The following is a 14,750-nucleotide window of genomic DNA, read 5'->3' as shown; positions in this document are numbered from 1 at the left end:
GCAGTGCAATATGATCCTCCTGCACTGCTCTAAACAGCTGCACTTCACTCCTGGGAATGCTTTGGGGAATGCTTTCTTTCACTGTGCGACGTTTGCATTCGAAGTATACAGATGAACATATAGGTGAAATTCATATGATTGCAGCATGTGGGTATTGTGTGCAAACAAACATTTATGCTCTCTGCTCGTCCCTCCTCCCTTCTCTGTCCACTCCCTGCCCTCTGTCCATCTTCTCCCCTTCTCTGTGTGTCCACAACCACTCCCCTTCTCTGTCCACCGCTGGGAAAGTCCTGTCCTGCTAGTCATTTCGCGCCTCCCCCCCCCCAATGCTTCGCTAGTAAAATGATCCGAGATTCGGATCAAAGATCCGGATCTTTTCAATGATCCGATTCGAATCATCCGAATCATTGAAAAGATCCGAACTTCCCATCTCTATTCATCACTGACTGCAACTAGCCTCGGTATCTTCTCAGCAGTCCACAGGAAAGACTCAGAATAGAATGCAGCTCAGTCGCCACCATGTGGCGGAACTTGGAACTGCACACTGCCGCTGATACAGTTCCTGCCATTCTCAATATGGCTGTTTCTGGCTCTGTACCTCGGGAGCTGTGTGATGACGATTCTGTGCAGACACAGCTGATATGACGCGATATCTGCGCCCACGACCTTGGTGACAGTTTCACGTGCTGCAGCACGGTGTGCGGGGACTTAGTGGTCAGCAGAGATGGGGGAAGTGTCAGAGCGCAGCCTCTATCTGGCCGTCTTACTCAGCTTCGCTGCGGGAGTGGTGGTGGGCTGGCAGGCGAACAGGCAGCGCAGGAAATACCTGGACTGGAGGAAGAAGCGGCTGCAGGACAAGCTGCAGGAGACCCAGAAGAGGTTAGACCTGTCCTGAGGCTGGCTGCTTCTTCTGCTGCACTGATAGCTGCTTCATCTGCCTTACAGGTACTCACACCGCAGGCTCGTTTCCTTTTGCCTTTTCTCATTTACTCTGTACTGCATTGCATGTATTTAAAATACAAGTACATGAATTTAAAATACAAGTACATGGATTTCTATATCAATAAATAGTAAAAAATAATATACCAATTATTAAAATGCCTATAATAGCTTTATAAATCATTAACAATGAATTACCACTATGTAACCAATCCTTCCCCCAGCTAACTTAAAGAGGAACTGTAACGACAAAACGGCCTCTGGGGGGTACTCACCTCGGGTGGGGGAAGCCTCAGGATCCTAATGAGGCTTCCCACGCCGTCCTGCGTCCCTCGGGGGTCTCGCTGTAGCCCTCCGTACAGCCGTGACGCAATATTTACCTTCCTGGCTCCTGCGCAGGCGCTCTGATGGCTGTCGGCGCCGAAGTAGGCGGAAATACCCGATCGCCGTCGGGTCTGCTCTACTGCGCAGGCGCAAGTTTCCGGCGCCTGCGCAGTAGAGCGGACCCGACGGAGATCGGGTATTTCCGTCTATTTCCGTGCCGAAAGTCGCCACAGCGCCCCCGCTGGAGCCAGCAAAGGTAAATATTGAACTGACAGTCGGCACAGTCGCTGGCTGTTCGGAGGGCTGCGGCGAGACCCCCGTGGGACAGAGGACGGCGTGGGAAGCCTTATTAGGATCCGGAGGCTTCCCCCACCCGAGGTGAGTACCCCCCAGGGGATCTTTTTGTTGTTACAGAGTCTCTTTAAAGAGGATCTGTAACATCAAAAGATCCCCTGGGGGGTACTCACCTCGGGTGGGGGAAGCCTCCGGATCCTGATGAGGCTTCCCACGCCGTCCTCTGTCCCACGGGGGTCTCGCTGCAGCCCTCCATACAAGATGACGTCATTATTTACCTTCCCGGCTCCTGCGCAGGCGCTCTGACGGCTGTCGGCTCCGAACTACACGGAAATACCCGATCGCCGTCGGGTCTGCTCTACTGCGCATTTCTGAAAAGGAAGGGCAAAAGCGATCCTGTACAAATTGCTGCACCACCAATTATAAATGTAACACAACTTTATTGGACATTCTACAAAAACATCATAAAAACATTAAAACAGTTACTGTAACCAGCAAATCACCACAATGCGGTATAATGTGGGAAAACAAATACACAAATGCCTCACCTCCTATATCTCAAATATACCCTAATGGCTGCCAACAAAGTACTCAAAGTGGGTTCATGAGATTGAGCCCACCATTGGGTATGTGAGACCCGGGTCTGAGCTAATAGTCTGAAATTGAATAATAAGGGTGAGTTTCACCAGGGAAGGATCTCCTATAAACCACCGTGAGAATAAGATCAAAAAAGTGCTAAGTGCATGACAATATGCTCATGGGCCATGAGAATTGATAAACAAACATATATGGACAGTGCATATAGGGATCATGGATCCCAAAGTATTAAGGGATATACATACGTAGCGTATGTATGTATATCCCTTAATACTTTGGGATCCATGATCCCTATATGCACTGTCCATATATGTTTGTTTATCAATTCTCATGGCCCATGAGCATATTGTCATGCACTTAGCACTTTTTTGATCTTATTCTCACGGTGGTTTATAGGAGATCCTTCCCTGGTGAAACTCACCCTTATTATTCAATTTCAGACTATTAGCTCAGACCCGGGTCTCACATACCCAATGGTGGGCTCAATCTCATGAACCCACTTTGAGTACTTTGTTGGCAGCCATTAGGGTCTATTTGAGATATAGGAGGTGAGGCATTTGTGTATTTGTTTTCCCACATTATACCGCATTGTGGTGATTTGCTGGTTACAGTAACTGTTTTAATGTTTTGATGTTTTTGTAGAATGTCCAATAAAGTTTTGTTACATTTATAATTGGTGGTGCAGCAATTTGTACAGGATCGCTTTTGCCCTTCCTTTTCAGAAACTCCTCTTTTGATCCTGTAGCTAGCACACCATGTAATTATACAGCTTATACTCGGAGTGCGGATGCAACCATCTCCTTTTGTATCTGCTCTACTGCGCAGGCGCAAGTTTCCGGCGCCTGCGCAGTAGAGCGGACCTGACTGAGATCGGGTATTTCTGTGTAGTTCGGAGCGGAAAGCAGCCACAGCGCCCCTGCTGGAGCCTGCAAAGGAAAATATTGAACTGACAGTCGGCTCTGTCGCCGGCTGTTCGGAGGGCTGCAGCGAGACCCCCGTGGGACAGAGGACGGCGTGGGAAGCCTCATTAGGATCCGGAGGCTTCCCCCACCCGAGGTGAGTACCCCCCAGGGGATCTTTTTGACGTTACAGAGTCTCTTTAATTATTCTAACTCTATGTCCACTTGAATAGTGGACATTGCACACCAGGACCCAGGCAGCTAACTCAGGTTGCAAAGTTACTGCTGCTGATGGGGATTATGGGGTTAATTTATGACCTGCATGACTTTGCACATGCTCAGTAGCATTTGTATGCTATTCTGTCGGGTATGCTAAAATGTTGGAACACCTGTACACAGCATGTAGTTTCCCAGCCGATTCATGGGGTGAATCTATCATTTCTGGCATTTACAATCTACTCCTGATAATGGGATCGATTTTCAGATCAGTACTGTACGAAACAGATCCCGCTATCATTCAGGAGCAGATCGGACATGTTGGAAATTATGAATTTGACCTGTGAATTGGACAGGAAATTACATGGTGTGTAGCTATTATAACACTGTATCCACAACCTACACCACCACCAACCCTTACCTATGGGGTCCTTGAAGTGAAGTAAAATAAAATACTTGAATAATTGTCTAGTGGTTCCCCCCTCCTCCCACCATATATCTTTCCCTGGTGCCTTAGTGGTCTCTCTCCCCCTCCTTATATTTCCTGGACCCTAGTGGTCTAATGCCCTGCATTTTTTTTTTTTAATATACATTTTCCTGGTAGGGAGGTGAGTGCAGCAGTGATGTGGGGTGGTAGCCTAATGCCTAGTACACACCATACAATTTTCTGTAAGATTTTCTGTTAAGGTGGCCATACACTCGCTAGATTAGCAGCAGATAGATCATCAGATAGATTTCTGATCTATCTGATGTGTTTAAGGGGCCCATACACCTAACGATTTTCCCGCCAATATACAGCCGATTCGATCACTGTGATCGAATCGGCTGTGAAATCGTCGCGCACACGCTGACCGAATGATCGATTTCTGTCCGAAATCGATCGTTCCCGACGATTCCCGTTGATCCGTCCGTGCGGAAGATTTTCCTCGATCGTCGGCGGGTCGGGAGTGTGTCGATAGCGGCGCTCGAATGCCCAATGACCGACGCTAGAGGCAATACATTACCTGCTCTGACCGGCGCGTGTTCCCGCTCTCTCCACTGTCACTTCTCCATGCTCGGCTCCTCCAGCTTCACTGAACTTCCTGTCCCGGCAGGAAGTTCAAACAGTAGAGCGCCCTCTACTGTTTAAACTTCCCCGGCAGAAAGTTCAGTAAAGCTGGAGTCCGGAGCGGAGAAGAAGACAGCTGAGACCGGAGACTCGCGCCGGCCGGAGCAGGTAATGTATGCGGGGTGCGGCAGCAGCTGCTCCACAGATTGTGATCGGTTTCATGCTGCAATCGATTCACAATCTGTTTGCAGGAAAGGCAGCCATACGATCCCTCTCTGATCAGATTCGATCAGAGAGGGATCTATCTGTTGGTCGATCTGATGGCAAATCGACCAGTGTATGGCTACTTTTACGAACATTTTTTACTAGGAACAGATTTCCAATAGATTTCAGTATGAAATCTATTGAAAATCGATCTGATGGCATTTTTTTGCCATCAGATTTCCATTAGGTCCAATGCAAAATGATAAGCAATCTCAACAGATCGACCTATATTTTCCAGCATGTCAGATCGATTGAAATCGATCAAAATCGGCAGCAAATCGATCGGCCGGTCAATCCATTTGCAATCGATCGATATCGACCGCTAATCGGCTCAGCGTAAGGGACCCTTTAGATTTACCTGCCAGATAGATAATTTCCAACATGTTGGAAATTATCTATCTAACCATCTATCTGCCGAGCAATTAAGCATTGTTCTACTCAGCAGGAGATAACCAGAAGACAATGCACCAGTCTCTACGGGCCGATTCACATTGAGCTTACGTTCCACTCCGATGAGCGGAACGCAGAAGCGGAAGCAATGCCTTCCCGATGGGAAAGTTCACATTGCTGCGTTGCGCTCCCTTCCGCTACCTGTGTTCCGCTCACTGGTGCGGACGTTCCCGACATGCATGATCCTTCCGATTGACAGAGCGGAACGCAGCGCAGGAGCGGATGCGCTGGGTTCATAAGTTCAATGTGAACCGGCCCTACCAGTACTTTACAGAAAATAATCTAATTACAGAAAATCTTACAGAAAATGTAAAGGCAGCCATACACTGGTCGATTATGCCACCAGATCGACCAGCAGATAGATCTCTCTATGAACAAATCTGATCAAAGAGGGATCTATTGGCTGCCTACACTGCAAACAGATTTTGAATCGATTTCACTATGAAACTGATTCACAATCTGTGCCGCTGCCGCCGCCGTCCTCTGCATACATTACCTGATCCGGCCAGTGCGAGTCCCCTAGTCTCTGCTGTCTCTACTCCGCTCTGGGCTCCAGCTTCACTTTACTTCCTGTCGGGGGACGTTTAAACAGTAGAGGGTGCTCTGCTGTTTAAACTTCCCCCTACAGGAAGTGAGTGAAGCCAGCCGGAGCCCAGCGCGGAGAAGGGACCACGGGGACACGCGCCGGCGGAACAGGTAATGTATTGCCGCTAGTGTCGGACATTCAAACGCGGCTATTGACGCACTTCCAACCCGCCGGCTATCGAACGAAATTTTCCGCGCAGACAGATCGACGGGATCAATCGTTTTCGGGCAGAACTCGGTCGAACGGTCAGCGTTTGCGCATCCATTTTACAGCAGATTTGATCACAGTGATCGAATCTGCTGTCTATCGGCGGTAAATCGGGCAAGTGTATGGGCACCTTAACAGAAAAATCTAACAGAAAATTGTATGGTGTGTATTAGGCATAAGAAGTGAGGGGAACTAAAGCAGCCAAGCAATAGGGTTAGATCAGGGCGAGGCAAACTTTGGGTGGCCTGGGCCACATTCCTAAAATTCCTTCCCTCCTTCTCCCTCCCTGCAGTCGTGAACGAAGGAAACCAAGGGTTAACGCTCACCTACTCGCCGCTTTCTGTGTTGGGTCTCCATGGCCACAGGGTGACACGCGTCGCATGACAAGCATTCAGGATGTGCCAGCGTGTAATACGCTGGCACATCCTGATGGCATCTCATGTGACGCCCTGTGGCCATGGAGACCCGATGCAAGCAGAGGCTAATAGGTGAGCGTAAACCTTTGGTTTCCTTCCACTCACGACTCTGCAGGGAGGGATTAGAAGAAGCCAACTGTCTACCGGCTACCTAGGTTTGCAGCGCAGAAAGTTTTTGATTAACAGTAATATTTCTAAAAAACACATGAGGTACACATGAGGGTAATTATCGCTCCATGGTAAAGGGCAACTGTGTGAAAATAGTTGCTATTACATGGAAAATTAAACAGTTTATTAGTTGTCGAACTAGATTTGTCATCTAATGTGTGTGGTGCCCATGTGGCCAATATTATATCGGCAAGGCTACCCAACCTTTGAAGGAAAGGTTTTTACAGCATAGGAGTTTGATCAAAAGCGGTGTGGGAGCCCCAAGGCATGATCGAACATTTAAGAGAAATCCACGCAGCTTTTCTTTTGCAGGCTTGGAGGTTGTGGATAGGGATAGTAGAGGTGGTTCAAGGGATGATCAATTATTGAGAAAAGGCCCCTATTATTGCTGAGGCTCTGGGAAATACGGGTTTTAATGAAAAGAATGAGGCAAACACCTTTTTAAAAAAAATGTTGTCCTGTAAAGTTCCAGGTTTTGTGATTTCAACTATTCTACCACTTTCCCTCCCTGAATGGGCGGGCTTATGTTTTCACCTGTATTTAACTAAGGTGGGAGGGTAAGGTGTCAGGCACTGTGTATCCTAAGGAGGCGTGCCTAGCTCGTGAAACAGCTGTACATCGGGAGATGTTGTAGCTGTAAGCCACGTGTCCAATAAACAGACATTTTCTTGGAGAGTGCCAGAGTCCATATCTTCTGTTTCTGGTTGCATCAGTTTTCTATTACTTTTACTTGACTGGGACAGAAATGTACACCTTTTATGAGTAAACAAAGCCATAGAACCGCATACAAAACTGATGCCAACTGTCAAAAACTAACAGGACTGGACACCTTTTTTTATGTGTAAATTAAGCCTCAACATAAGGCTTTGATGTCTTCTAGCAGCAGCCTATTCAGTAAAATCAGTAACAATAGAGAGGGTAGCACCATGTCCAAGCTGTATTCCAATCATTTTATTCATGCATTAGATGACTATATACATTAGTCCAGGAGCTGAATAAGCGCTGTAGGGTGCAGGCAGGTGGCTTCCTGACAGCCATCCCAACAACTAACAGTTAGGCTACTTGCAGACCAAGACGTTGCATTAGGTGCCACGTTAAGGTTGCATAACGTGCACCTAACGCATCGTATGGTGCTGCAAGAGAGGACGGTAGAGTGAGCCGCGTTAGGCGGCTCGATTCCTATAATGTCTCCCAGAGTGGCACTGATTGGCCGGCGGGACCACGTGATGCGGAGCGAGACACTCCGCATCACGTGGTCCCGCCGGCCAATCAGCGGCCGCCAGTGCAGTGAATGTTAAGTAGCCATGTGCGCGGCTACTGTAGCTGGCTCTCCCCGCCTCCTCTCCGCCCCCCACTGCGCATGTGCAAACAGTCTAACGCGGCTATAGCCGCTCTAACGCCGTAGCATGCTGCACTTTCCCGACAACGTGCAGCGTTACATGTAACGCAACGTGGGCTGTGTGAACAGCCCACTTGTGTTGCATTGCTCACTTCAGTTCCCTCAAAGAGTCCAGAAATGACTTTGAATGTTATGATTTTATGTGGAGGTATGTCTGGCTTTTCAGGGATTTAAAATAATTACATATTGCGCTGTGCTGAAGTGATGCATTATGGAACTTACTTCTGGCTGGCCTAAAGCTTAAAGAGCATCTGTACTGTCCGATTTGTACAATAAAAAACATACCAATTGAGTTACTGTGATCTCCTGGGTCCCTCTTTGCTGTTTCCACCGTGATCCTGGCTTTTAATCGCCAGTTTTAGGCAGTGTTTACAAACAAAAAACATGGCAGCTAACCAGGAAGTGATGTATGTGTAAATATATAAATATATGCATACAGTATATACACACACACTGGCCTCAATTCACGGAGCATTATCAAACGTTTATCAAACACTTTATCAAACGTTTGATAATTTACCTCATGGGTAAAATCTCATTTTGAATTCACTAAGGTGTTATATATTTGTTGAACGTTTTATCGGTAAAACATTCGATAAATATATAACATCTTAGTGAATTTAAAATGAGATTTACCCATGAGGTAAATTATCAAACGTTTGATAAAGTGTTTGATAAACGTTTGATAATGCTCCGTGAATTGAGGCCACTGTGTGTATGTATGTCTATCTATCTATCTATCTATCTATCTATCTATCTATCTATCTATCTATCTATCTATCTCATGTTACAGTATACTACAAGTTTCTGCACTCCAGTCTGAAATTAGTCAGTTTTCTCAGCATGTGACAGACAGCTACTTCCCCCCCCCCCCCCCCCTCCCCCCCTCAGCCTCACAAACTGCATTACACAGACACGCTGAAACAGAGCCTGGAGGGGGCGTGCAGGGGGTGCATAACTTGTCCCATTACAACAGAGGCAGCCAATTCCTCCCTGGGTCGACAAAGCTTGACATAGAAAAGAAGATTAGAGACAGTGCAACTAGAGAAGGCTGCAATAATCCAGACCACATTAGAACAGGTATAGGAACTTATAGGATAGAAAAAATAAGGCTGAAAATGTTGTTAGTCTCTTTAATAGTTGCAAATACCTTCTATTTTAGTAAAACAGAACTGAACTTTTTAATATCTTTAAAGTACACCCAAGCCGTACCTCGGATTAAAAACCACATACTGGATCCTGTAGAGGCTTTCCAGGCTGTCATCTTGTCCTCCGTTGTTGCTCAAACCCTCACAAGAAATCCATCCCAGGCTTGCCGGATCTTCTGGAAGGTACCATTGAACAGCATCAAGGAGGATGCGTATGTATGTGTACGCCCCCCCCTGGTCAATTGGGCGCAGGGTGAGCCGAATGACCACTCAGTCTGCTGCTGAATTTACCAGTGGTGTAAAAAACGATTCCCTCTCTGAGTCGTAGCAACATGGAGAGAGAAGTAATTCAGGGTCCGGCGATTGCCAGTACCCTGAATTACCCATGCACGGGCCATGGACTATAGCACTAGTGCTATAATGTCGCCCAACTCAGGCGCTATGTGGCTGGTTCCGTGCCCTGAAAGCACCTGCTTTGAGGAGGACATGGAAAGCCTCTACAGGGCTCGGATAACTCCCCCTTTTTTCAGTAAATAACGTATTTTACAGAATATAAGATGCACTTTTTCTTCCCCCAAAATAGGAGGGGGAAGATACAGTAAAAGTTGGTTCAGAGTGTGCGGTGAAGCACTGCATCTGCCGCTGCGCTCCTCTCCCCCTCGCTTCGGTCCTGCTTCTGCATGCATTTCTCTTCTCCCCCTGTATATTCTGATATTCCGGTACATTGCAGCTGCCTGCCGCTGTACAGCTCCAGTCTCTTCTTCCTGGTCGACTCTGTATTTCCGCATTAGTGTTTCCCATATACTGAGTGACCCCAGCAGCACACATGTGCCAGGGTCACGCATAACGTGTGGCGCATGTGTGCTGCTGGGGTTAATGCAGTGTGGGGGAACCACTAATATGGAAGAATGGAGCCGACCAGGAAGAAGGGCCAGAGTTGTATAGCAGAAGGCGGCCTCAGTGTTACCGCTGTTTTGGCAGTTGCAGGAGGAGAAATGGAACGTGTGGAGAAGCAGGACAAGAGCGAGGGGAAAAGGAGCACTGTGGCATGTTGTGGTAAGCACTGAAGTGGTAGTGTAGTGTAGCTTAGGTGGGAGGTCAGCAGGGGGTGGGGGTAGTGTAGCTTAGCTGAGAGGGCAACAGGAGTTTGTAGTGTAGTGTAGCATAGTTTAGCTGGGAGGGCAGCAGGGGGTTAGTGTAGTTTAGCTGGGAGGGAAGCAAGGGTTAGTGTAGTATAGCTTAGCTGGGAGGGCAGCAAGTGCAGTATAGTTTAGCTGGGAGGGCAGCAAGTGCTAGTGTAGTGAAGCTTAGCTGGGTGGGCAGGATGGCTTAGTGTGGTTTAGTTGGGAGGGCAGCAGGGGGTTAGTGTAGCATAGCTTAGCTGGAAGGGCAGCAGGGATTAGTGCAGTGTAGCTTAGCTGGAAGGGCAGCAGGGGTTAATGCAGTGTAGCTTAGCTGGAAGGGCAGCAGGGGTTAGTGCAGTGTAGCTTAGCTGGGAGGGCAGCAGAGGTTAGTGTAGTGCAGTGTAACTGGTGGGGGGTAGCAGGGTTTAATGAAGAGTATCTGGACAGTGCAGCTTAGAGTAGCTTAGAGACTTTTTTTTGGGGGGGGGGGGGGGAAGATGCACCAGATTTACTATTTTGTTCCCTGATTTTTTTTCTTGCCTCTAAACCTCTTTTATTCAGAAAAATGCAGTATGTGTTTCATTCACATCTATTTCCCTTCAAAATTACAAAATGGCTTGTTCACCAAAATTAGTACAGTATATCAGTTTTTTTTTTTATGCAAATGTACAAGTTGTTCTTGCATATGAGAAAGACATATTCCGAGGATCCAGGCATGGTAGACCAGCGATCATGTTCTCTTGTTTGGCTGGATTTCTGGGCAATATATGTTGGATAACATTATTCTCTTCTATTGCAGAACATAAGAAGAATTGGATCAGCTTGAACTGAATCTGCTGAAGATGAAGATCTTTGGAGAGAAAAGAAATAAAATAAATATTTTATATTGTTTCACTTTTGTAAAACTTTTTACTGGAAATTAAAGTGCAATACATGGTTTTAGATTTGTGAATATTAAAGTACAATTGGTTTTGAAGTCCGCTAATGGCATGTCTTTTCTTTGATTAAAAGAGTCATTATAACAGTCATTCATGCTGAAACAGGCTGTCTGCATGTTGGGTTGATGAGATTCTGTAAAATGTATAAGTTGAGGCTTGCTATACACCAGCAGTTCTGGATGTAAGCCTGGCTTCAGGGGCATAAAGAGATAATTTGCATATTCTGAAGTGATGCATTATGGGAGACCACCGTAGCTCACTTAACTACTTGCCGACTGCTCCACGCCAATTCCAAGCAGTGCGGCAGCCCCAGGACCGTTCCACGCCGGTTGGCGTGAATGGCTGTCTTTGGGGCTAGCAGGAGATACTTTTGGCGCCTCTGTTCACTTTCTACTATACCTTCTGTTATAAGAAGGCAAAGCACACTGAGCATTGGCTTTTTAGTAGGAGGGCATTTTTGGTCTCTTTTAGTCCCCTACACTTTCCTAGTGGTTTTGGGTCACCCCGAGCTGCTTGGGTATTCATGCTAAATAGAAATCCATTGTTGTAGCAATGAGGGGTTATAATCAGTGCTGCTCATCAGGATTCCGGATATCCGGGTAACCCGGATATCTGAACTTTTTACGCTATCCAGATCGGATTCTGGATTTCTCTAGATATCCGGCTAGCTATCTGCAGATATTTGGCCACATAACTCGGATATCCGCGGATATTGCGGATATCCGGATCCGAAATACTGTAACTAAGGAGCTGATGTCCCGGAGTCAATCAGAGGGCTCCCAGCAGAAGCCCTAGCAACCAATCACAGAGGGGAACCCTGGCCAGCCCCACCTGACCTCATTGAGCCAATCAAATGGCTCCCAGCCTAAACCCTGGCACCCAATCACAAAAAGGAACACTGGCCAGCCCCCCTGTATAATAAGGAGGGCTGCCATGATGAGACATGTCGTCTTAGCTTGCTGAATGCTCACTGAGAGACATGCTCCAGTGCTGGTGGCCTACCAAGTGGCCTACACAGTTACAAACCTAAAGCTGTTCAGTGATTTAACCTACCCTAAAAATCGTTTTTAAAGCAATTTAAAGGCCACTTCTGTTTTTTCTATCCAGATATCCGAATTTGTTCGGATATCCCGGATACTAGGGTTGGATATCCGATTCGGATTGGAAAATTTTGAAATCCGATATCCGACCCGGATCGAATATCTGGGTATCCGGATCCGGGTCAATCCGGATTTTGAAAAGGGGTATCCGAGCAGCACTGGTTATAATCAGCTACTACCTTTGAAAAAATGTTACTTGTCATCAATGACCAGAGTACAAAGTTTGGTTCTGAACCTAAACTAGACAAGCAAGGGTCTGTTAAAAGGAACCCGAGGTGCGAGACCTATGGAAGCTGCCATATATATTTCCTATTAAACAATACCAGTTCCATGGCAGTCCTGCTAATCTTTCTGGTCAGTAGGGTCCAAATCACATACCTGAAACGAGCATGCAGCAAATCTTGTCAGATTTGTCATAGACAACTGGTCTGCTTGCTTGTTCAGGGTCTCTGGCTTAAAGTATTAGAGGCAGAGGGTTAGCAGGACAGCCAGGCAATGTGCATTATTTAAAAGGAAATTAACATGTCAGCCTCCATATCCCTCTCACCTTGGGTTCCCTTTACATTTAAAAAGGGACTCTGGGAAATTTGGGTGCAGGGTGAAGCCGAAAAGCTTGATTGATGTCAAAGTGTGCTGCTGGGCCAAGGGCTGTACACAGTGATAAGCTGTTCAGTGATTAACCCCTTCACTACTATCACTACACTATTGTTAAATCGTTAATTAGCTTGATTGATGTCATTGTATGACAGTCAGAGTGTAGCACAATGTTAACCTACCAAGACAAGTAGGTGAAGGGGTTAATCACTGAACAGCTTACCAATGTGTACAGCCCTTGGCCCAGCAGCACGCTGGGCCAAGGGCTGTACACATTGGTAAGCTGTTCAGTGATTAACCCCTTCACTATCACGACACTATTGTTAAATCATTAATTAGCTTGATGTCATTTGTGTGACAATCAGAGTGTGTGCTACAGGCAGCTGCTATGTGTCTGTTTGTGTGTTGTGCACAGACCAGGCAAGCTGCTCCCTGCTGGCCAGCTATTAGCCTGAAGGCTCGAACACACGCTGTACTACAGGGAACGACGTGTCCGTCAGACCCTCCCGCTGGGCGGGCGTTCCAACGACAGTACAGCGTGTGTACAGTCTGTCAGGCAGACTGATAAGGCTGTTTCTGAACGATCCGCTGAGCGGCCATGGGCCTCTTGACTGCATTTCTGATCAGCGCTCTCCTTGTTCAGCCTGTGAGTTTAGGTGGATGGCCTTGTCTTGGTAGGTTTACAGTGGTGCCATACTCCTTCCATTTCTGAATGATCGCTTGAACAGTGCTCCTTGGGATGTTCAAAGCTTTGGAAATCTTTGTGTAGCCTAAGCCTGCTTTAAATTTCTCAATAACTTGATCCCTGACCTGTCTTGGACCTGTCTTGTGTGTTCTTTGTACTTCACGGTGTTGTTGCTCCCAATATTCTCTTAGACAACCTCTGAGGCCCTCACAGAGTAGCTGTATTTGTACTGACATTAGATTACACACAGGTGCACTCTATTTAGTCATTAGCACTCATCAGGCAATGTCTATAGGCAACTGACTGCACTCAGATCAAAGGGGGTCGAATAATTATGCACACACAACTTTGCAGTTATTTATTTGTAAAAAATGTTTGGTATCATGTATGATTTTCATTCCACTTCTCATGTGTACACCACTTTGTGTTGGTCTTTCATGTGAAATTCCAATAAAATTGATTCATGTTTGTGGCAGTAATGTGACAAAATTTGGAAAACTTCAAGGGGGCCGAATACTTTTGCAAGCCACTGTATTGGCTCTCACTTAAAGCGGAATATAACCCTGCATTTCAACTTTGCTCTAAAACATTATTTACAGTATATTATATGTAACCAGCATTTTTTTTTTTACTAGACCAGCATTGGAAGGGTTACACAGAGCTTTAAAGTTCCTGGAGAGAACTGCAGATGCATCCGAAGCTTACATAGATACATTTTGTTTACATAAATGTATCTAAGTGTGGAATGTGACTCACTCTCTGGCCTAGTGCACACCAGAGCGGTTCTGCTGTGGTTTGCGATCCGCTTGCGGGTGTGGATTCGCTAGGGTAATGTATTTCAATGGGCTGGTGCACACCAGAGCGGGAGGCGTTTTGCAGAAACGCATACTCCCGGGCTGTGCAGATTTTGGATTGCGGATGCGTTTCTGCCTCAATGTTAAGTATAGGAAAAACGCAAACAGCTCTGAAAAACGGCACTTCAGAGCGGTTTGCCAGTCGTTTTTTTTTTTTTACAGTAGCTGTTCAGTAACAGCTTTACTGTAACAATACATGAAATCTACTACACCAAAAACGCTTCACAAAACCGCAAAATGCTAGCTGAAACGCTACAGAAAAAGAAGAAAAAGCGTTTCAAATGCTGCTAGCATTTTGCGGATCTGCTAGCGGTTTTTGGTGTGCACCAGGCCTATCTGACTGAGAAGGAGCTGGAGGACAGCCAAAGAGTGTGTAACATTTATCACTTGTTACATTCTATTTAGTTAAATGTATCTATCTGAACTTCTGCATATCTCGCCACGGAACTTTAAACCTCTGTGTTTAACCATTCCAATGCTGGTCTAGTAAAAAAAAAAAA

The 14,750-nt window shown here is 46.4% G+C and overlaps 2 protein-coding genes across 9 annotated transcripts in view; one reads left to right on the top strand and one right to left on the bottom strand.

Moving 5' to 3' along the window:
- Positions 1-584: 584 nt before the first annotated feature.
- MTLN (mitoregulin) lies at positions 585-11,055 on the top strand. Its single transcript, XM_068232275.1, has 2 exons — positions 585-945; positions 10,879-11,055. The coding sequence occupies exon 1, from the start codon at positions 725-727 to the stop codon at positions 893-895; it is 171 nt and encodes a 56-aa protein (XP_068088376.1). The 5' UTR covers positions 585-724; the 3' UTR covers positions 896-945; positions 10,879-11,055.
- Positions 10,660-14,750, bottom strand: part of SLC8A1 (solute carrier family 8 member A1) — a 776,612-nt gene continuing 772,521 nt past the window's right edge. For 4 of the 8 annotated variants that reach the window (XM_068232265.1, XM_068232264.1, XM_068232266.1 and 1 more), the window contains one exon: positions 10,660-10,929. In XM_068232265.1, the coding sequence (XP_068088366.1) occupies positions 10,736-10,929 (194 nt within the window). In that variant the 3' untranslated portion in view covers positions 10,660-10,735. The remainder of the gene's footprint in view (positions 10,930-14,750) is intronic. The other 4 variants (XM_068232270.1, XM_068232267.1, XM_068232271.1 and 1 more) reach the window with 3 other exon arrangements.

This window comes from Hyperolius riggenbachi, chromosome 4 (assembly GCF_040937935.1).
Source record: "Hyperolius riggenbachi isolate aHypRig1 chromosome 4, aHypRig1.pri, whole genome shotgun sequence".
In the NCBI taxonomy this organism is placed as follows: Eukaryota; Metazoa; Chordata; class Amphibia; order Anura; family Hyperoliidae; genus Hyperolius; species Hyperolius riggenbachi.
Note: the sequence above shows the minus strand (reverse complement) of the source record. Positions and strands in the feature narration are given on the sequence as shown.

Coding starts and splice junctions, on each gene's coding strand:
- MTLN (XM_068232275.1), top strand. CDS start 725: ATGGGGGAAGTGTCAGAGCGCAGCCTCTATCTGGCCGTCTTACTCAGC.